This window comes from Trichoplusia ni, chromosome 16, assembly GCF_003590095.1.
Source record: "Trichoplusia ni isolate ovarian cell line Hi5 chromosome 16, tn1, whole genome shotgun sequence".
Classification (NCBI taxonomy): Eukaryota; Metazoa; Arthropoda; class Insecta; order Lepidoptera; family Noctuidae; genus Trichoplusia; species Trichoplusia ni.
The window spans coordinates 4,072,090-4,093,691 of NC_039493.1; the positions used below are offsets into that span (position 1 = coordinate 4,072,090).

The 21,602-nt window shown below is 35.1% G+C and overlaps 1 protein-coding gene across 4 annotated transcripts; it reads right to left on the bottom strand.

The window, feature by feature from the left end:
* Positions 1–1,219: 1,219 nt before the first annotated feature.
* LOC113501660 (UTP--glucose-1-phosphate uridylyltransferase) lies at positions 1,220–20,694 on the bottom strand. Of its 4 annotated transcripts, XM_026882837.1 has the most exons (7): positions 20,565–20,694; positions 19,794–19,820; positions 5,238–5,424; positions 4,706–4,938; positions 3,411–3,616; positions 2,345–3,119; positions 1,220–2,052 (listed from the first exon to the last, which is right to left on the bottom strand). In XM_026882837.1, exons 1-7 carry the CDS (start codon positions 20,592–20,594, stop codon positions 1,945–1,947), a joined length of 1,566 nt encoding a protein of 521 aa, XP_026738638.1. In that variant the 5' UTR covers positions 20,595–20,694; the 3' UTR covers positions 1,220–1,944. The 4 variants fall into 4 exon arrangements, with proteins under 4 accessions (XP_026738638.1, XP_026738639.1, XP_026738640.1 ...); XM_026882838.1 differs by lacking the exon at positions 19,794–19,820; XM_026882839.1 differs by lacking the exons at positions 19,794–19,820; positions 20,565–20,694 and adding an exon at positions 15,281–15,465.
* Positions 20,695–21,602: the final 908 nt, after the last annotated feature.

Here is a 21,602-nt window from a genome sequence, read left to right on the forward strand (position 1 = left end):
GACATTAAGAGTGCATCTTGGGTTATTATATTAATGGTTGTGAATAACATTTAAAATATGATATTAAAATACTTACCATAATTAATTTGACAGATCTTATCTCTGTTTAGTTTAAGGTTAGGTTTTCGGTTGTGTTACGTAAATGCAATTATAAAGGGTTTATTAAGTCATCAATGCAATAGTTATAAGTTTAATTTATTAAAACTGTATTTTTACATCATGGTGCTGTCTTAAATTTAAAATAAATTCAGTTTTTTTTTAATATTCTTTTTATTTGGAAAATCCTTCTTCATTCATTTCCATTTATTTGCTTATATTTTATCATACACCATACACCCATGACTTAACACATTAACATATTATTAACATTTAAGTGTTAGTATTTCAATGAAAAGCTTTTTAATAAAACATACATTTATTACAACAGTTTCAACTAAATAATGGCACTATATCACTTATACTAATGTGAATGTGTTGATGTACAATATTTGTTAACTTTGCCCCCTTGTACACTAGGAAAAATAAATACCACAGAAAGAAAATAGTATGGAATAATTGTAAAATTCTTTCACCAACAAGACAATGAAAAAAGTCCGTGATATTTTTCCCTTTTAGTAACGATCTTAGCATTCTTAGCTCTAGGAGCAGGGATATTGGAGCAGCCCATTTTGCCAATCATGGTTCATCGCGTTCCCCTGGTCCCTAGTACCAGGGAATGGTGAAGCACTGCAGTGGTGTTAGCCAGTAAGCCGGCATACTCTCCGCCTTCCCCAGGGCAGAGAAAGTCCAAGAGGATTTCCCCGGAGAAAAGACCGTGCAGGTGGCGAGACAGCGCTCTATATTGTGCTAACGGCGTCTCCCAGTTTGATTCTGTTTTTAAGGGCAAAGTGTGCGCCAATGATCGGATTACTATATATTGCACATATTTTCTTACAAATTACTACAATAGCAAAAATCTTAATATTAAGTATATTACGCGTTGCATTATTTTATTTAATAAAATATCATAACGTTTCATGAAAAAATAGCTTTATTTTAAATTAATGTTTTACACACAATCGTTTTCATAATTAAGAACCTTAAAAAGGCACAATAAAAGAATTCAATATTTTCCAATTTACAATATGTATGATAACGACTGTGCATTATAAATAAAGAAATAAATTTTATTTTAACAAAAATATAAAAGCAAGTAAAAATGTGATGAAATTTATATATATTTTGGTTTTTCTCGAAAAAAAAGGTCAAACGAGACATTTTTATTCATTTTTATAAATATTTAAAATTACAAAACGAGTACACCCAATTACACAACCAATTCAATATTTAACAAACATAAACTTATATAAAACTCGGTTTCTCAATGGCCTATATATTGTTAACCACTTGTCAGCTGTGACTGGCGATTAGCCTCATGATAGACTACTCACTTTATTTTCATGTTTACATTGTACATTAATCATAATTTAGATAAGAAGATTTGTAAGAACATCCTTTGAAAAAACTAAGATGACTTTTTCGATTTCATAATTAATGCACTTTGCTGCCGGCCTCTACTCTCTTCCATATTACCAATATTTAGGAGAACTCAAGCAAATATAACATTAAATAAATACGTGTTTACCACTTTAGTAATGCAATCGAGTATAAAATTGTGCTAACTAGAATATTTATCTATTATAGACAACGTGTTCTCAAAAAATAAACATTAAATATTACAAGAATGGTGTTGCCAGCACACAAAATGCACCACAGACAACATTATTCATGTGCCATAATAAACGGTATGTTTCAAACATACCTTCACCGTCCCTTTGCCCAGCAATCGGACAGCGTATACAAAGAACAAATAAATTAAGAACCTTTTCATAAGTATAAGTTATGGCCTGAAGACCATGTTGGGGCCATATTCGATGTGCTAAAGTTCAGCCGTATTGTCTATGCCTAGTGGTCCAATATACGCAGGTTACCAGACACAATCTTGTTCTCCAGCAGCGCTCCCGACGGGATGTCGATACGGTCGCCGTGGTTCGCGATTATTATTACTGTGCCCTGAAATGAAAGAAATTAAGTTAAACTCGGAATAAAATAACGACAAAATGAGTAATGATGTAAAGTGAAAACTTGTTTATTATGTTTTTTTGCTAATTAAGTCCTGCATTGACGCTTAAAAGGACTACGAATCGTATAGTATCATGTTTTCTCATCTATTTAAGAATGCCTTAAAAATAAACAGTTACAATCCACATTTCTATATCTAGTTCCAGCGTTATTAGTCAAATTTAATGTGAAAATATAGGCTGTATTCATTGGATGCATGGCAAAATCAAAGTCATGTACTGACCTTCAAAGAGACTCCTCTTCCGAACGTGACGTCACCGGAGACAGTGAGGTGATCCAATTCAATAATGTCCGGGATTGTCGCGAACCTGTTGAGGAACTCCTTGACCTTCGCGAAGTGGTTGTCTCCCAACTTCACAAGCGGCGTCGACGGGAACATGCGCTGCGGGGACATCACTAGCGAACCATGCGATAGACTGTACAAGTTGGACATCACTAGTAACAAGTCTGATGTCTTCTTGACGGGCAAGAAACGGGATCTAGGAACGTTAACACCAATGCCACCCTCGAAGCACTTCATAGCAGCACCTACAGCTGTTTCTAATTGAATCACATTAAGTCCGTCAGCCAAATGCTTATTGTTCACAATAATCTCCATGTTAAGCGACCCTTGTTCGACTACCCTCTGGATAGCGTCCAGTTTCGCCCACAAATTGTTGGTGTTGAAGAATTTGAATTGACTGACTGACTTGAAGTCATCAACATGTTCTTTGGGCACTTGAGCAATTTCGAGCAGTCTTAGTTTGTCCTCGTACTGGATGAGGGTTCCTCCCTTGACGTCAGCCCTGGTCTTGTCGGTGACCTCCATGACGAACTCGGAGATGGGTTTGGAGGGGTCTGGGTTGAGGAGCAGGTCCAGGATGTTGAGGTCGACGGTGGCGCCGAGGTTGTCGATGTTGCTGATGAAGCAGTACGTCCTGCCTTCCTTGATGAACTTCTGGAGGAGGCCGGAGTTGTAGAAGGATTCGTAGAAGTCACCGTGACCGGGAGGGTACCAACTGGAATGCGAGGTATATGTTTTTATTAGTAGACTGTTTTTCAAATGTATCAAAAGAGACTTAGAGAACACTAACGCAAGCTACATAAAAACAAAATGCTATGGCGGCGTGCTGTTGGTTATGGATTTTTTTAAGAAGATTAATCTATTATTCACAGCGAAATTGGAAGTGGATTGACACAAGTATATAAGTAAAATATTCTATGATAAATATATCAGTCTTCTGTCGGGCACTGTTTTTCCTTTACCATCTTGATACATCAGCATGTATATGTAATGAACAAAAACTCACGATTCAATATCAGCCTGCACATCCCCATGCCTGGGCACTGGCAGCAGCGACTCCCGGTTGATCCTGGGGTGGCAGGACTGGTTGAAGGTGTGGATCTCCAGCTTGAGGCCCTGGTACTTGCGGATGACCTTCTGGGTGTCATCGTCCGTGTTGAACGAGTTCATCAGGACCAGTGGCACGTTGCATTTGTAGGTTTTGTTCAAATGCTGGAAGAGGGGAAAGTGGATCTTATTTTAAGGGCTCTAAAAATGTATTATATTTGTATTGTTAGAACACATTTAGCTGAATCTCATTAGATTGGATCATTGGACACGAACCGCAATCGCTGTGTTTTGGTAAACTAGAGGTAATCCTCTTGGACTTCCTTGACCCCGTAGACGAAGGTATGCCTTTATCGGCTAGAACCACCAACATGTTTGTCCGATCAGTATAGTTCGGGCCAAGCGGAAACGGTTTTGTAACTTAACGTACCCTAAGTAAGAAGTTATGAAGTTTTCTCATTTGTTGTAACGCATGATTAGCAAAACGCAGGATTACCAAAATTTAATCGTAAAACGATAAGGCAAAAAGTTTGTCTCATACTACTACTAAATAGTACCATAGAAAGCTGAAAAAGGCATTTGCCTCAATTATTTACTTGGGTTATTTAAATAAATCAGATAAATATCTAAATAGCAAGTGTAAGCGATAGAAGAAACGAATTTCAACATTTTTATCATTCTTTTTTAAGATAAGCTGTGTAAACATGATTATCTAATTACAGTGTTTGTTAATTAACTAATTATTATGTATCGTGATCGTTCTTGACCTTTGTTCGAAGGTAACGTGTACGATTTAGTTCTATAATGCGTCTTAACTTTTCTGCTTTACAAGAATCTGGTACGACTAAAATCCGAATTAGTGAAATACACTTATCATCTATTGATAGAGTGACGAAAATCTTATTTAGTTCGCTAATATTGTCAGCAAGAGTAGTCACAAATTGTGTTATGATTAATCTGACCCGTATTTCACGGATTTAGGTCACAACAGTCTCTGAGGAAGTGCTTAACCGCTTTACAGTAAATAGGTACTCGAATATGGACCAAAACAATAGTTTGTTTGTTGTCGTATGCCAACTAGCTAATGGGCAAAAATTACCAACGAATGGTCCCTGACACTAAACCGACGTCAGCGAGGCAGACCCAGACGGAGATGATGGGAAGACTTATTAAATAGGGAACTAGTCTAGTGTAGTCGTAGTGGGGAGGCTTTTGCCCAGCATTGGGACATTCCAAGCTAAAAATATAACTAACCTCAATCTGTTGTACAGTAAGATCCAAGAACGTGAGATCGTTCCTGACTTGGATGACGGACTTGGGACCCTTACAACCCATGGATGTGCCCAGACCTCCGTTCAGCTTGACCACCACCAACTTGTCCAGCATGTGGTGCACGTTGTCTGTGGTGGGGGTGGTGAGGGACGTGTAGTCTATGACCGCGCCCTCCGGCAGTTTCTGAATCTTCTCCCATGTCACCGATGGACCCTCTGTAACGAAATTGGCGAAGTGTTAATTGAAGAAAATTGAAATTTTTGTAGTCCTTAATTTTAACTCCAAAACTGGTGTTGTAATATTCTGAGAGATAAAAGTCCAATAATTGCTAAATATCGCAAATTCTTCTTCTGGTCCGATTTATAGAGTATTTCAGTTTTAGAGGAGTTATGAAATGTGTTACAAAAACAGGTAGATAAGTTTCCCATAGTAAAACTCTTTCTTTGCTACACATTCCTGGTTAAAACGAACCTCTAAATTTCTACAAGTTAACAGGACACGAAATATTACTTACGTTCAGCCAAGAATCTGCCGAATAGATTCTTGAAGCCCTTGAACTCCTTCTCGACGAGCGGCCGCCTGGTCTCGTGGACGGAGGCCACTAGCCTGTCGAGCTCCACCTCCAGCCGCGCGAGGGCATCGCGCTTCGTGGCCTCCTTGAAGTCCCGGGAGCCCGAGGGCGTCCTCTGGTGACTGCGGATCTGAAGACATAAGGGAGGTTAGAGAAAATAAATTGTGAAGTCTTGGCGGTGGCCCACATGACAAAATATTGATTAGTTTTAAGGATTTTCCTTTTTTCCGGATGGGAAATCATCAAAGGACTCCTTTCGCTTTGGATTAAGCGGAAGAGGAGGGGACAACAGACTACTGACCAAAACCCATCTACGTTCATGGTTTATAATAGAAGTATGTTACGAACAAAAAATTAAATTGCATGCATAAAAACAACCAAATTTAAACAGAACATCTTTGCATATTCGGGACGACTATTGGGACGCGGGACATCGCCGACAATGATAACAATAATTATGGCACGATCAAATAACCTAAGGTCTACAGGTACACTAGTTTACTAAGTTCTATACATTCAATAAAACTTGGAGATACCATAAAAACATTTACCCAAACAGAAAACTATCATAAGCCTAACCCCTTGACCCCAATCTAAGGCAAATCAAAATATTAGCTATCCAACACCAGGTTTTAAACCAATATTTGGCTATTCCAAAGCACGCAACGCAAACATAATCTGTTTTATTAAATCATGTAAACTATAATAATTTGACCTTCCGTTCACGATTCAACAGATCTTGGATGGCAATGTCATTGGTGATGTTAAATCATCGCGTCAATTTACGTGGCTAATAACGAGGCAAGCGAAATATGTATGTTGTGATGACGAGGCAAATAACATGTTTTTTTTATAACGTAGAAGCAGAAATATAAAAACAGCATTTTGTTAATAAATGAAATTTATTAAACGAATTAACTATGTTACTACAAAACCTTTTTTGTGGTTGTTTTCGTTGAACAATTGAAGATTTGATTAGATATCTAAGAAATGAATTGAAATTAATATTAGAAATATATTTAAACTTAATCTTTTTCGTAATATTTACTAAGTGACTAAATAACTACCACAACTGAGATTATGTCGTCAAATAAGTAAAAACATTAGGTATAATAAAGGTAAAAAAATAAAGTTAAGTTCATAAAAATGTAAATTTATCGTCAAAAATTTACACGCTTTATAAAATTATATGCTTTGGGATATTTTCGAAATTTTTGGAAAATTTACTTAGATTTTTCATGTAATAAACTGATGAACTGAACTGATGCTATAAAATGCATTGTTTTTATGCCAAATGTATAAACTTAATTTAAGTTTTATTATGTTTATATCTACGAGTTAATGATAACAATAACTGAGCTCCTGATTAGATTGCATTATCAGTGTTACCTAACTACAAAACACTATAGATTATAATAAAAATTACTTACCCGGTATAGAAACATAAAGGATACTAATTCATTATTGCAGAGTCATTTAAATGGAGGAAAATTGGCGCGAACCTCCATGTGTCGACCTAACTATGAATGACACGTGAAGACCAAAGTCCAGAATCTAAATAAGATGTTAACAATTCTGGTCGTTTATATGATCAAAAGCGTTGTAGTATATAGAGCAAGGATTCGGTTTTGAAGCTTAGCGTTATCAAACTTTTCTTTCTGATACATTCGTTTCGAAAAGTCATAAAATGAAAGTCTTTTAAAATTAACCTTGAAAGAAAAGCATCTTTTAATTCATATTCAACCTATAAAGTGACCTTTGTAGTGATCTCGAATTATTTGACTAACGTATTAATCCAATTTCGTTAGATTTCATCATGCAAAGGAACAGCGATAAATTGTAACTGGTCGTTATTATAAAGACTGTTTTAGAAGGAAGAAAATAAATAAAACAATTTACGCTGAACTGACACTACAAGGCAAGAAGAACCATCTAAACGATTTACCCATTATCCTCGATTAATATAGGACGTCAGAAACAAAAGCTGGGATAGAATAGTTCTAGATAGAGAGAGATAGAATATTCCTTCGTGTTAAAGAAGGACAAAAGTGGCAAATATGTAGTAGACACAAACGTACCCAAGACCGACACAGTTCAACTTCCCTGTCCATATTTTCGACTACAAACTGCACAGCACTCGCACGTTTAACCGCGACCAAGACAGTCGCAACAATGATTACGTTTGATAAAGTAATTGGTCGGCTTATCGGTCCCGCGGTCGCTTCTAACACCGAACTCGAATTGAAAGCCATAAAATATTTATTTATTTATTTACGGCGTTGTTTTTTTAATTGCGTATGCGTGATGATGGCACTCGGTTTAATAACTTATCTGTTTCAAGTGCCCCTTGATGATCTACTTTTTTAACCTTGGAATTTTTGGATCTTAACTTTTTCTGCCCTAAGAGAGATGAAAAGTCAAGCTTTGCTGACTAATCAATTCGGCTCGCGATCCCGGCGCCTTAGCCCATGATTAGGCACTCCGGTTGGGTCCGAAAACTAGCCGGACAATCCCGATAAATACGCGGGAGTGACCGTTGTAACATTTAATAATAAAGGAGGATTTCCTTCGCTCTTCATGGTTTCGGAAATAAGTTTTAATATCGGGAAAGCGTATAACAGTTTCTATAAACCTTTTTTGGTATAGATATTATTTCAGACTAACTGTTGCCCGCGACTTCGTCCACGTGGTTAGAATTTTCCCCGTTTTTTCCACATTTTCCATTGTATCTTCGCTCCTATTAGTCGCAGCGTGATGTTATATAGCCTTCCTTGATAAATGTTATATTCAACACAAGAAGAATTTTTCAAATCGAACCAGTAGTTCCTGAGATTAGCGCGTTCAAATAAACAAACAAACTCTTCAGCTTTACATATTAGTATAGAGTATAGATGTCATCAATAACCAAACTATTTTCGGAACTTACTATACTAACGATAAAGTAATTAAAGTAATAGTACCCATGGACAGTACTTGTAAACAGTTGACCGCATTGTTAATGCGATGTGACCGCAACAAATGTCAAGTTTAACGTAAAATTACGATAACATTGTGTTATGAAACATTAAAGTAGTTGATGCATTCAATTAATAATACATTGAATAACCGATGCGGAGAAATTCATTGAACGAAGCAAGCCGAAACTGATTCGATTCTCTGCATCTGCATGCATTTGTTATCAACCGTCGTTTGTTTTCTGTTTAATGTAGGATCTGTTCTGATATTATTTGAATAAATATTAGTAATCTTTATGCTGTATCAGTTAGTATTTTACATCTATAACTTCAAATAACGTGATAGTACAATATTTACATCACATGTAAATATTGTAAACTATATGTAGCCTGGGAGCCCGCCCGCTACGAAAAGAACTATCCTATGTGTTAATCCAGGTTATAAACTATCTGTGTACCAAGTTTTATCTAAATCCGTTCAGTAGTTTTTGCATGAAAGATGAACAAATATCCATACATACAAAATTTCGCATTTACAATAGAAGTAGGATTTTAAGATTACGGAAGTCTATATCTCAAACGCATGGGAGACGGGAGTGAAGGTAATTTATAAATAGGTATTATTGATAGGCGAAACCTGATAAACGAATATGGAAAATCATCATGTACTGTAAAACTCAGTGTGACGACGAAAGATTAGTGATATATACAAAATCAGCTGATACGAGTATCTTATCAAAATCTTGTAGTCAGACCTTCCGTTACGTACTTATGTATTAGGCCAAGCCCACCACTGGTCACTGTGTACGTGTTATAATGGGCTTGGCTCATTTGCAAAACAAAGATCAATTCAGCAATTAAAATTCTATGTATTTTTTTGCACAATTTTTTTTTGTCTCGGTTACGCAGATATGAACCCTACATTTATTAAAGCAACGTATCCATTTCGCTTTGACTACATTACCCTTTGATAACTATCTCATGGTGCATATGTACTTTACCAAAACGTAAAACAACGTTATTATCTGATTACAGATTAATAAAGCTATAAAAGTATCTTTGTCGAGTAGTTCGGGTACCCATGCAATAAACTGCGTGAGTTTCAAACAGCCGTGTAAGTGCAGCCGCCATTAGACATGGTGGTTGCTAGAATTTTCCGCGTTACATGAGACATATTAGTTTGTTTCAGCGACTTATTGCGGCCAGAGGCTGGATTTAAACAACACACATTTGGGATCCCACTCATTATTTGTCCCTAGTGGTCCCTATATTAGACCGTCTTTCTCGTATATTGTTGATTTAGTCTAGATTAACTCAACTCCTATGATTATTATTATTAAGCCATTTGTATTCGAACACGTACTACGTAATGTGAACTATGTATTTTTTTATTGTGTGTAAAATTTCTTGTGTCGTTTCTTCTTCACAGTTAGACTTAGGAACCGATGAAGGGCGGGCGGTAAAGTTTATACTTTTGTTATTATTTGATCCAAGATCTTGAATGAGAGATGTAAACTACAAACTTGTGTCGGCGCAGCAAATGGAGCATCCGAAACATTTAGAACTGGGATTATCTATCTATAGCCAAAACTAAAAATATTCAAAAGCAAGTCAAATTCTCCCTTGGGTTTCAACGAGTCGGCTATCCGTTCAGTCAAAATACACAATTTGTTTATATTTTAATTGTATAACTATCAACAGTCTACGTTATTCCATGCTCCCCGCACTTCGTTCACATAATTTATTTAGATCTGTATTCATTGGCTGACGGTTATCAGTATCAGTAAAGCCGTCTTATCTGTAATTGAGGTTAAGTTCAATTTCATTTAGAATAATTAGGCCACTACTTCACGTAACTACTTTAAATGTTGGTTGCCAGTTATCAAATTAATTGTCGATCGAAATAACAATACTAGTAACGATCAGAGTTAAAAAAAAAACAATATAAAACGCATCAGCTCATAATCATGAACTTTGGTTTGCAAAACGTAAGTAGGTAGGTATAGACACGTACGTATATCCACGTCCACGAGCTTAGACAAATTAGAATCTACCAAAAAAAGAAATGGATTTGTTTGAGTGCGGAGGAACAAGGGAGCGATTTTTGCAGTTTGCATGTAATTGCTTCGCCACGCTGTTGCCAACCAGCGTTGAGTCGGAAAGGGCATTCTCAGCAGCGGGGTACATTGCAACGAACATTAGATGCCGTTTAGCAGATGAAACTATTAATACCCTTTGTTTTTTAAGGATTTATTTTCAAAATCACTCTTTTTCCTAATTCCCTTGAAATTGTTTTGATTGCCTAATTTACCTACGTTAATTTCCTTACAACCTGATTATTATTTAGTTGGTAAAATTAAAGAATAAAGGTTTTTATTTTCTTTCGAGTAACATGTTATTTTAGTTAATCTCACTATCACAAACAAGAAGTTATTAGCTTTTTCAGTCATCTGAATTAAACATATTTTTTTTTTAAATTAGACGGGATCCCGAATTTGCAATCTCGAGTCGGGATTGCATTCCCTAATAGATACTGTTTTCAAACAATTAGGTTAAATTAAAAGAATCCCATGGTTTTTTTATGAAATCTATCAACAGACCTAGATCCTAAACGTATTTATACATAACTCATACAAATTTCTTCGAGTAGAATTCAGTGGTCAGCGCTAGTTCTGTTAACCAATAAGCCCGCAGCTGCTCAGGTACAAATAGGTCACGTGGGAAGAAGTCTCATTCTCAGACCATTAGCTAAAGTGGGCCAGGGACCGCAGACAAGTGACAATCTAACAAGCGTTACCGTTGATTGTATCGCTCAGAAATATGGAAAATATAACCCTGTTCGACGATTCACTTCACTTGGACTTGTCGATACATTTGAGTGATTTGATAAGCCTTTGTGATTTTAGATATGTAATTAGGTAGGGGGGTAAGGGGTAATAACATCCTTGAAGATCATGAGTGTCAGCTGCGCGTGCGCATGACAACCGTAATGTTCCAATAGATCATGCCTCGTCAGCAAAATGAAATTAGATTGAATTTATTAATATAGATGTCTTATAGGTTGCAAGAATATAAAACGATTAAGCTATCAATATATCGATCGAGTGTCATATTTCGATGACTTCAATTTTCAATGGACAGCTCGTAGTGATGGTAGATTTGTTTTCCATAAGCAGAAGATAAAGAAAGCGGTGAAGGTTGGACAAGGATAGGTACATATTTTTCTCGTAGAAAGAAGTGGGTTATGTCAGACTTTTACTGCCTAACCTGAACCGCCGTAAACGACGCCCGCGTTTGGTCGGTGCGTAAAAATACACTGCAATTAATCACGCACCGACAGACATATTCTGGGGACTTGCTGAGTAAAAGCCTCCGTTTTAATCTCTAAACACTTTGCCTAGTTTTTCGTATTTGCTATCCATAGGGAAATATTGAAATAGACTGAACGAACAGATACGCGTTTGTGATAAAAAACTATTTTAATAAAACGAGACAGTAGTTGTCTACGTCACGACGTTTATCTGTCTTTAGTTGCACAGTATCCTTCCGGTCATCAAAGGTCTATTTAAGAGATAAGCGTCTATACTCCATGGTTTAATTAGAATATAAATACGTGCATTGTATACAGAAAACGTGACTATTTGTACAACTGTATAATATTTTGCGCCATTATCTACTTTAAGTAGACGAATGTTATTATTTTCATATTTACTTTGCTTTGTAATAATAAAAGTAATATTTATATGTTGCAGACCGAAAATTATACTTGGGGCAGACTTATTTAAATCAAAGAGGTTTCACACTAGTTATTAGATTTCAGTTTTTTTTACATTAGATCTGCCAGATGCGCGACTAAACAATGTATTTGTATTTGGCCTTATATTTAGTGCTACGTCCCATTGCAAGTGTAGGTGTTAAAGAGTGTTTATCAAGTACGTCACCCATTCCAACTTAGCTTGCGATTTGCAATATCATGCCTTATCCACATCCTCTATCTGCACGATTTGCAACATCATCACTGTCTGAGGGGATTGATAAAAATAAATTCAAGTGATCTATAAGTACAATTGATAATAATAATCAAGTCAAGTGCGATGGACATTTCTTGATAGGCTCCTGATTCTGATGTATCTGCTAATTATTTTTTGTAGGTACGATGAGGGGTATTGCGATTTTCCCCCGCGAGGTAAGCTAGCTAGAGTCTTCACAGGTTTCCTTTACGATGTTTTCATACTTACTGCTATGCTTCAAACATTTTATATATTCGATTCCACCAAAACCAACTACACCGCACTAAGGTCAAAAAGTTATCAATACGCGTATAATAATAAACGCTGGACTTAAGAACTTTTCAATAAAGAATTACAGATATTAATTCAAACGAATAAAAAGTTAGTATATTCCAATCGTAGCCAATCAAAACAAATAGCCTTTTATGCCAATTAAAAACAAATAGATAACGGTCAAATATCGTCGTCGACGGCTGCACGGCGCACGTGTAAACGTGCCATACTCATACGTCATAAGATTTCCCGCGTAAAATTGACAGTTCAATACTACAGGAAAAATATTAATGGCTACCTACAGTTACTGGCCTAGGGTTACCGTATGAAATATATATATATTGGAAAATAGGCTATGATTTAACGTCTGACTAATGTCACTATTTATTTTTATTAAAAAAGTACCTATGTAGTTAATGTAAAGGCCGTCTGGGCAGATGGTAAGTTATAAAAAAAACTGGTTTTAATTATTGTCGTACTGTAATAACCATAATTATTATTTATGATGTGGATAAGCAGCGAATGATAGATAACAAATATTATACTCGTGCGAAAATTTTTGCGATATGAAGGTCAATGTGAGATTTGCTAGACCACAGTAAAATAAATTATAAGTTGTTACTATACTAATATACTATATACCTAGAAATAATCAACTTTTTTCCCGATTGCTTACAAAGAAGTTAATTGTTTCGAATGGTATTAAAAACATATTTGTATGCCTTCACGGCAAGACAGCGCCCAGATGCCCCCTAACACCTGTTTGTAAATATCCTGTTTATTTAAATATTCTGAATCTGATTCTGAAAACTTAGACTAAAAACAATGCTTATTAAATCGGGTTGTTACCTTATCTGAGCCTTGCTTATTAATTAATGACTTATGATAAAGCATACGGTTGGAAAGGACTTAATGTGGCAAATAAGACATTAGTGTAATGGGTATACTCAATTTTAAAATTATTTATATTTGTGCACGAAAAATAAGAAGCCGTATTTAATAAGTTACTTGACTAGTATAACCGTATCTGTCGACGCTTTAAGAGAATAGTAAAAAACCTGAATATTTACTTAGGCACATATTAATTATTTATTGTAGCTGCAACGAGTTACCTTGTTCAATTGTAAAGTAAGGAAAAACTAGATTTTCAAAATCGAAAAAAAAAATCACTGATTAACCATATACCTACAGTTATCTCAAAAAATTGCATGACACCATATCCTTTTATGTCACTAAAAATAATGTCACTTTGCAAATCAAATCGGATTTGTAACTGAGCATCTTTGTGCGAGTGACTTTAATGCTTGTGAAAGCAACCGCGACACAAGGATGAAATCCTTACCCCAGTTTTTTTTTTTATATTCAAACAAAGCGTTCTTTCCCGACTTCTGTTTCTGACTATACTAAGACCGTTATAGTCATAAGTATCGTTTATTAAAATGTTTGTTGAGTTGATTGCTACGTTATAATTGTCATCAATATACTGCGCACTTGATAGATGTACAGACGACGAAACTATAGAGTAGCAGTGTTGCGTAATGATCGTAGGGGTGTGCTTACAAATTGTATGTCAAAAAAAATCGATTAGGTACTTAATTTTGACATGACTGTGCAAAGTCTCACGAAGTCAGCATGATAATGTGTTTGTCTTGTATTAAAAACGTAGGTACCTATTAAGATAATTTCTTGTGTAGTATCATTAAATACAGCAACGACAAGCCTCTATAGTCCCTCGAAAATTTTTAGTTATCTTTGCTTCGATCTCGAAAATTACAAGGATTATCTTGCCAGTTGAATTTGACAGTAAAAAATAGTTACTATTATTAAAGTAAACTCATCTACATTATCCGTTCATGTTTCAGCATCAGCTGTTATTGTATTTACTTACATTAATTATAATCGTTTACTTACTTATACTTTGACATTAATAGTGCCTTTATTATAAAGCAGTAGAGTTCATAATAGTAAGTCGTTGTCGTAATTGGTATATTGTCAATACAATTTTAATTATTGTGTATATAGTAATTACTATTTTATTGACAACTGTCATTCGTTTATAAGTTTTAAACAGCGGAGACGAGCAAAGGTAGTTTTCGTTAGAACGATTGTGTTTTTATGTTATTTGAACGCCATTTTCTAACCACTTTTAAACACAAACAATTTGTATTTACGAGTCAATTATGGCTTAAAAACAGGCACATTCTTATCAAATTAAGTATAATGACGAAAAAACTTAGTAATGTACCTAAACTCTACTAATAAGAAAGATAAATAACTTTAATAAGGAAATTATTTTGTTTCACGATTGCCAACCCTAATTTTGCGTTGTACTAGATGACTATTTAAATGACATTGCTATTACAAACACTAATTCAAGTTCTAGTCTATGACGGCACATACATACAAAACAGGACATTACAATGATACCCATGTATTTGTTTTACTTATTCAGTTTTCAATATATTGTACCTACTCTAATCGCCATATAATTTAATACAATATTTGTTTTTCTGGATGGTGATTAAGTAAAGAAATATCTATCTACGTATAAAACATCGATCTACAAAAACGTCACACACACAAGTAGGTTCTTATTATTATTTCAAAAGTTTGTCGCGGAACTAAATTAAAACAAAACTGATGCTCATTTTTAAAATTATCACCGTTATCAATTAGCAGGGACCCAACGACCGCAAACAATAATAGAGGGCAATAGAATAAACGAATCAATCATTTCATTACAACCAACCTTGCTCAGTAAATCCATGGCAGAGTAGTCCGTGAACAGAGTTTAATTGAAAAAAAAAACGTCACTGACAGCACAGTACGAAATTCAAATGTTTTGGCGGGAGACGAACGCGCGTTCTCGACTTCTCGCTCGGGACGAGTAATGGCCGACTACAGACTGCTGTGTGCGACAAATAATATATAAGTAGTTGATAAGTTATCGTCGAGTGCGTTTGAACCCTTGATTTAATACAAATCATTTGTATTATTACTACAAATTATGATATAGTGAGGCAAGCAGAATTTCGGGTTGTTATTTCAATTTCAGCAAGGATTCGTTACGAGACCATTCACCTTTATCTACGAAGCAACTGTTTGATCCAAACAATTGGTGCAAGGAAGTTCGTTAGTTTACTATAAAGTTATTTATAAGCTGTGATTTTGTTTGTATTTTATGTATTACTTAGTTTGTATTTATAAAAAGGTGCATGGGAATCTTTTAAGCTAGGACAGGGTCCCAAAAACAGACTGACTGTCTGACACTCAGCTTTCAGAGACATAAGGCCGTGACTGAAACGTGGACAAATCGTGTTCCGTCACAGGCTCAAGAAGTACCTATCATCATGATGGGTTAGCGAACCAGGAGTTCACGACCTGCACGTAGCACGGGCTGTTCACATTCCAGACAGAGCGATGATGTGTGTGGAGGTGGTAGACCTTTAACGTTATGATAAATAAAGATTTCGAATAAAATAACCGCACCGTAAAAAGTGTAGCCGAAGCGTTTGCAACTAAAACTATTCAGGAATTCTGCATGGTTCGACTTTACTGTGAGACTATTAGCAGTCAACAAATTAAACTAACTTTATAATTAAAACACACTATAAATGAGTAATTAATTTACTTTTCAATTTTTTATACATACGTGAGCTGTGTACGCTGCTATTGCGACGCCCGTACCTCTTTTTTATGTAAAAATACCCTTTTTCTGACTTCATTCTGATCAGTCATAAACTGACCACGAAACGAGTAACTAGAATAACTAGTCGGTAACCTCTATTTTGTAGTGAGTAAAAACTACAACTCATGCAGTTAATAACTGCAACCTTCCTTAAAACTTCTTATCAGAATGATTCATACATTTTTCAAAAATACATTTTTAACATTAGTTTACTATTTAAAGGCATTAGGTACTACTATTGCTATTAACCTCCATTGATAATCATGAGCGGATACGTCACTGATAAGGAACCAGCGTCAAACAATTATCCATCGATTGCAGCGACTTAAATACTAAAATCTTCCACTATTCGTCTTGTATGCAATTAATTACTTTTTGGTTTACCTAAATTTGAGATATTTTGATTGGGAATGGTGCGTATTGAATCATGTTAAATTAACTGCGATAGTTTGTTGCGCATTTTCGTGCCAACTTTCGCCCGTTGTAACACTTCTATGGTGTACTCCCGATGGGAGTCTAAGGAGTCCTCATACGTCTTCACTTTCCTCATGCAGAAAAGGACGTAAGGATTTTCCCACATAAAAAAATATGGTGCAATTATAGTCGGCAGTGACGCGACGCAGCAAGACTTTTCAGTCAATTTGCTAATTGAGTTTTTGATTATTTTGCGAAGAAAGAATATTTGTGCGTAGGCGGGAAACGTATTATTCTTCCCTGGTTTACCCCATATCGAATATATTAATAGGGATTGTGAACAGCCAAAACTTACGTATATTTCCTGCTAATGTTTATCCGACTACGTCAGAGAGAATATGGGGTATTTTCTTCTTAATGTGGTCATCAAGAAAGGTCTTCTGCGGTCGGTTGCTAAGTAATGAAAATTTGCTGACGGCTCTATTATTGCATAACCTAGGTATATCGATACTCATACGAGATTACGAATCTCGCGATGAGTGGTCCTTTTCATAATAATTGGTTGCCACAAAAGAAAATTTGATATAATTTACAACTATTACATCATACCTTAAAAGAATAATTGAATCTTATCAAAATCTTTGCGTACTGTTTTGTGTTCCTTCTATAAAAACAGAAGTAGCCATATTTTTTTTTAATTAGCCATTGTTATGTCGTGGCCGGGTAAAGTAAATAACTGGGTCGTAAATTCATTGTAACGTGACTAAGTGAATAAGTGCATTGTGATAAAATCTTTTAAACTTGTTTTATTACTACTAGAAAACAAAGCAATGAAAATACGAAGTTCCAATACACATTACTTAATTATTACCCTTTTCTGGCCTGACCCGTCCTCATCTCTGTAGCAACTTTGCCCAGAAAAAATCCAGATGGTCTAGCAAGATAAAATAGTCTTTTCTGCACAGCCAGCTGAAGGGGATAGGGTATCACAGAAATACCCGAGAGCGAGCGACATGTCGCAGTTTGGGTCCCGCGTCTACCAAACATTAGAATTTTTGTAAAACCGTTATATTTGGTACTACTGCATAGCTTGTGGACATCACAAATCACTAAGAGAACGATTTTCACGCAACATTGGTTATGTAAGACAGGATAAAATAGAAATAAAGACCTAAGGTTAATAACAAAACTTCAGCTTTAAGAGAGGAGGCCATACGATGCGTGACAAAATAAAGAAAATGGAGCCGGAGACTAAAAAGGTAGTTATCCGAGAGACGGCAAAGTACCCGGCAAGTGCTAGATAGGATGATGAGTTAAGGAGGAGCGCAAGTTCAAACTGGATAACGGTGGAAATTATTGGTTGAGACCTTAGCTAGAAGGTACACCCGAAGCTTTATCCCGAAGCTTTATTGTAGAAATTACAAAAAGCGGGGTCGTTTTTTTTGTCAAATAGACCGTAGTCGTCAACCAATACCTGGGCTACATTTTAGTTTGAGAAAACGTGTTGAACCCATACCGCTCCTAGTAATATATCGAGTGTACCGGCGCGGGGTGCTTGCAATCCTACAAATCCGGTACCTATCTCTGTTTCTTATCATTTCACATGTTTATCGAAAAAGTAGGGTGTGTATCGACACACCCATAATAATATTCTGTCAGGCAATACTTATTAGACGCATATTCAATAAATTAGCACAATCAATACCTAAATCAAAGTCCTAAATATTTATCGCCAAAACGGATGACGCGACGGTATATACATCTGATTACTATATTTTCCTTAAAAATCTTTTGATTGCGTGTATCGAAGACTGCTAAGTCATAGTCGATGTCATTGTTGACATCATGTCGTCATGTCGTCATGTAATAACAACCAATTAGCGATAATAATATAATTTATATTTTTTTAAATATATCGTCGACTAATCTCGAACCTACCTTATTATATTCATTAGGGTATAGGGGTATAGGGGGGTATAGGGGATTATAATCATTAGGGTATCTATAGACTTCCAATTGTAACTTTTCCGAGATAAATTGAATATTAATTAATTGAATATGGAGCAGGCTACGAGAGATATTCTGTATAGTGCAGACACGAGGCTAATTATATCAATTGCGCCCTATAAATATCAAATAAATATGTGAAAGATACACATTGTTTATGCACATGAATGTTTGTTAAATGACTGCCGGAAAAAATAATGTTATTTTCAGGCTTCAAGACTGTAGCGCATGTCTGTCTTGCATCTTAACTTGTGAACTAATAAAATCCGAATTCAGATCCTATCAGAGACACTGGCTGTTAATTTACCAGGAAAAAAAAGAAAACTTTAGGATACCTATTTTTTCAATTTATCATAATTTAAAAGCTTGTTTATTTAAAAGGTTATTTCCCTACTGAGGAATAGATAAAAAAGAAGAATCTAAAACGAATATATTTTATGGCTCAATAAGATATTACTTGAGTTTTCTAGGTAGTCTATAGCTATATAATTAAAGTATATATGAAGAAGTCATGCAAGATGATCCTTGTGCAGTTAAAAATAATTTAGTTTATTAGTCCACAACCAATTATTTAATTTGTTCATACCAAAGTTATTAATTAAGACCTTCATGCAATAAATATTAGAAGCAAATTAAATTAATAAAACATTGCACAGAAAATTAAGTTTCCAGAAAAATATATTTTTTAATAAATTACATAATGAAGGGTTTGCTGTTACCTACTTTTTATTAAAAATTTAAACTTTACAGGCTGGTTCTCTTTAGCAAATAAACAATTTCAATCTAATAGCACTAAAGGGTTAAAGACAATAACTTAAGTTATATTAATTACATAAAACACCAATTTATGTTAATGTTAGGTTACCCTGTTAGAATATTTATAAACATCTATAGTCTCATCAATAATAGTAAGTAAAAAGTAAACAAGTTATATGTATTAAAAAAAAACATTGTATTAATATTGTGTTTAAAATAGTAATTGGGTTGTCTTTAAAACGAAGAAGTATTAAAATTGTCTTAAATAAAAAGTTAGTGATCAATGTCAACCAAAAATTGTTTACTTCTTTTATTAAACTATTATTGATCTCATGTACCAAATAAATACACATAACATAAATAATTAGAAACTTTTACATAGAGCCAGAAAGCTTACCGCTGGCTTCAGCCTGCTGTCATCAGCCTGAAAGGTTTAATTAATTTAAAAGAAATAAGCACCATAGACAGTTTAGTTAAGTTATTGCAAGATGTCAAACTGGAAGCAGGAAGATCTAATAATAGTTGTAAATAGTCAATACACACATTAAATCAATGCAACTACATAAATTGATAAAAAACAAGTTTGTTAAATAAAGTAAACTAGAAGTTTATATTGCAATTTAATGATGCCCAGATAGATCATACTATTTTAAAAGTTGTTGTTATGTTCTGGTCTATGCTGAAATAGTAGCAAAACATCATGATACAGCATTTATTTTTTATCGTGATTACTCCAAGGATCTTTAAAATGAGGTAATCTTTCTATAATAAATATGATACAATTCTTGATATGTTTGTTTCAATCTTATTGCACCTATTTGTTACGACTTTCATAATAATTTACGAAAATAATCTGTTTAGAGAGATTACTAAAATAGGCGCCAAAACTTTTTTTAAACTGACTGTCTGGCTCTTTGTAGCCATAAAGTCAATAGGTAGATACTAATGAAGGTATTTTGATTTCATTACGTATTTGTTGAATATTCATAACTTAATTAGGCTAGGTGAGATTTAGCGGCTAATATTACCGATTTTATGCGACCCATCATCGACCTCTAATCCCTAGCAAGGTCATTAAAGATAAATAAATGCGTCTAACAAACACATTGGCAATCCTGAGATAACGCGTGTATTTTACTCAAGCTATAGATATAAAATTATTTATTACCTTCTTATCTCCGTCTCTCGAGTCAGACATGATTGGTTTATGTAATAATACTAATTTAATATGAAATAACAACAAACTGAGACTAAGAAACGCGGTGTATCCACTTGTCAATTTTGACAGATATTTCGGCAAACAGATGATCGTCAAGAACGTTTCGTTTCATTATAATTATGTTACGCAGCAAGGACAGCAAACCGATTCCCATCAGCTAGTGTTAAATACAACGTACATGTAACGTACATGTACCGCACATAAGAATCACTCATTTTTTAATATCTATTTGTTTTCTAGATCTACCAGCTTTAACAGCAGTCTTAGCGTGTCTAGGTATCGTATTAGCTACTTAAAATCTAATAAGGCAATGGCCTCGAAATCTACTAGTTAAAAAGTTGAGTTAATGATTTTTTACGACATACCTTTTTAATTTTGTAATGAATGAAACCATTCATCACAATTTCACACATTTTCAATAGAACCACACTGGGAGAATAGCTAAAGCCTACACACCTTTTCATTAACGGACTTAGGTCTAAGCAAAAAATGCGAGCTATTGATTTTTAAGGAGGGTACCAAATGTTGAAATGTTACACTAATATACCAAAAGTAACCATGTGCAACACTTCTTTATCCCAAATAAAATAACAAAATTCAAGTACCTGAGTCACTTTGGTCTGACGATCTAAATGATAACATAGTTATGGAGAGGGAGGGTAGGGCGATGGCTGTCCGATTCAATATGTTGATCCGAAGATTTGGACGGTGTACTAAGCATGTTAAAATTACTCTTTTCGGTGCATACTGCCAAACCCTTAACACGTGCAATCCGATCATGACACTCATACAACGGCCCCCATATGCAAAAAAACGCATTCACAATTCTTATGGAACTATCACGTTTTTGTATCTCTTGTAAAATGTTTGCTGAGGCTAGGGTCGATGATTTTATTCTAGTATCGGCCCGCGCCCGAGATCCCGCGCACAGCGTCCTGAATTGCTTTATGCTTTATGCGATACGGTGGGACATAGTGGGACAGCCAC

Bases quoted from the DNA above. Each gene is read 5' to 3' on its own strand.
- LOC113501660 (XM_026882837.1), bottom strand. From the start codon at position 20,594: ATGTCTGACTCGAGAGACGGAGATAAGAAG. The intron at 19,821-20,564 runs GTAATAAATAAT...TAAACCTTTCAG, and splicing joins CGAGAGACGGAGATAAGAAG to GCTGATGACAGCAGGCTGAA. The intron at 4,939-5,237 runs GTAAGTAATATT...ATTTCGTTACAG, and splicing joins CGGCAGATTCTTGGCTGAAC to AGGGTCCATCGGTGACATGG.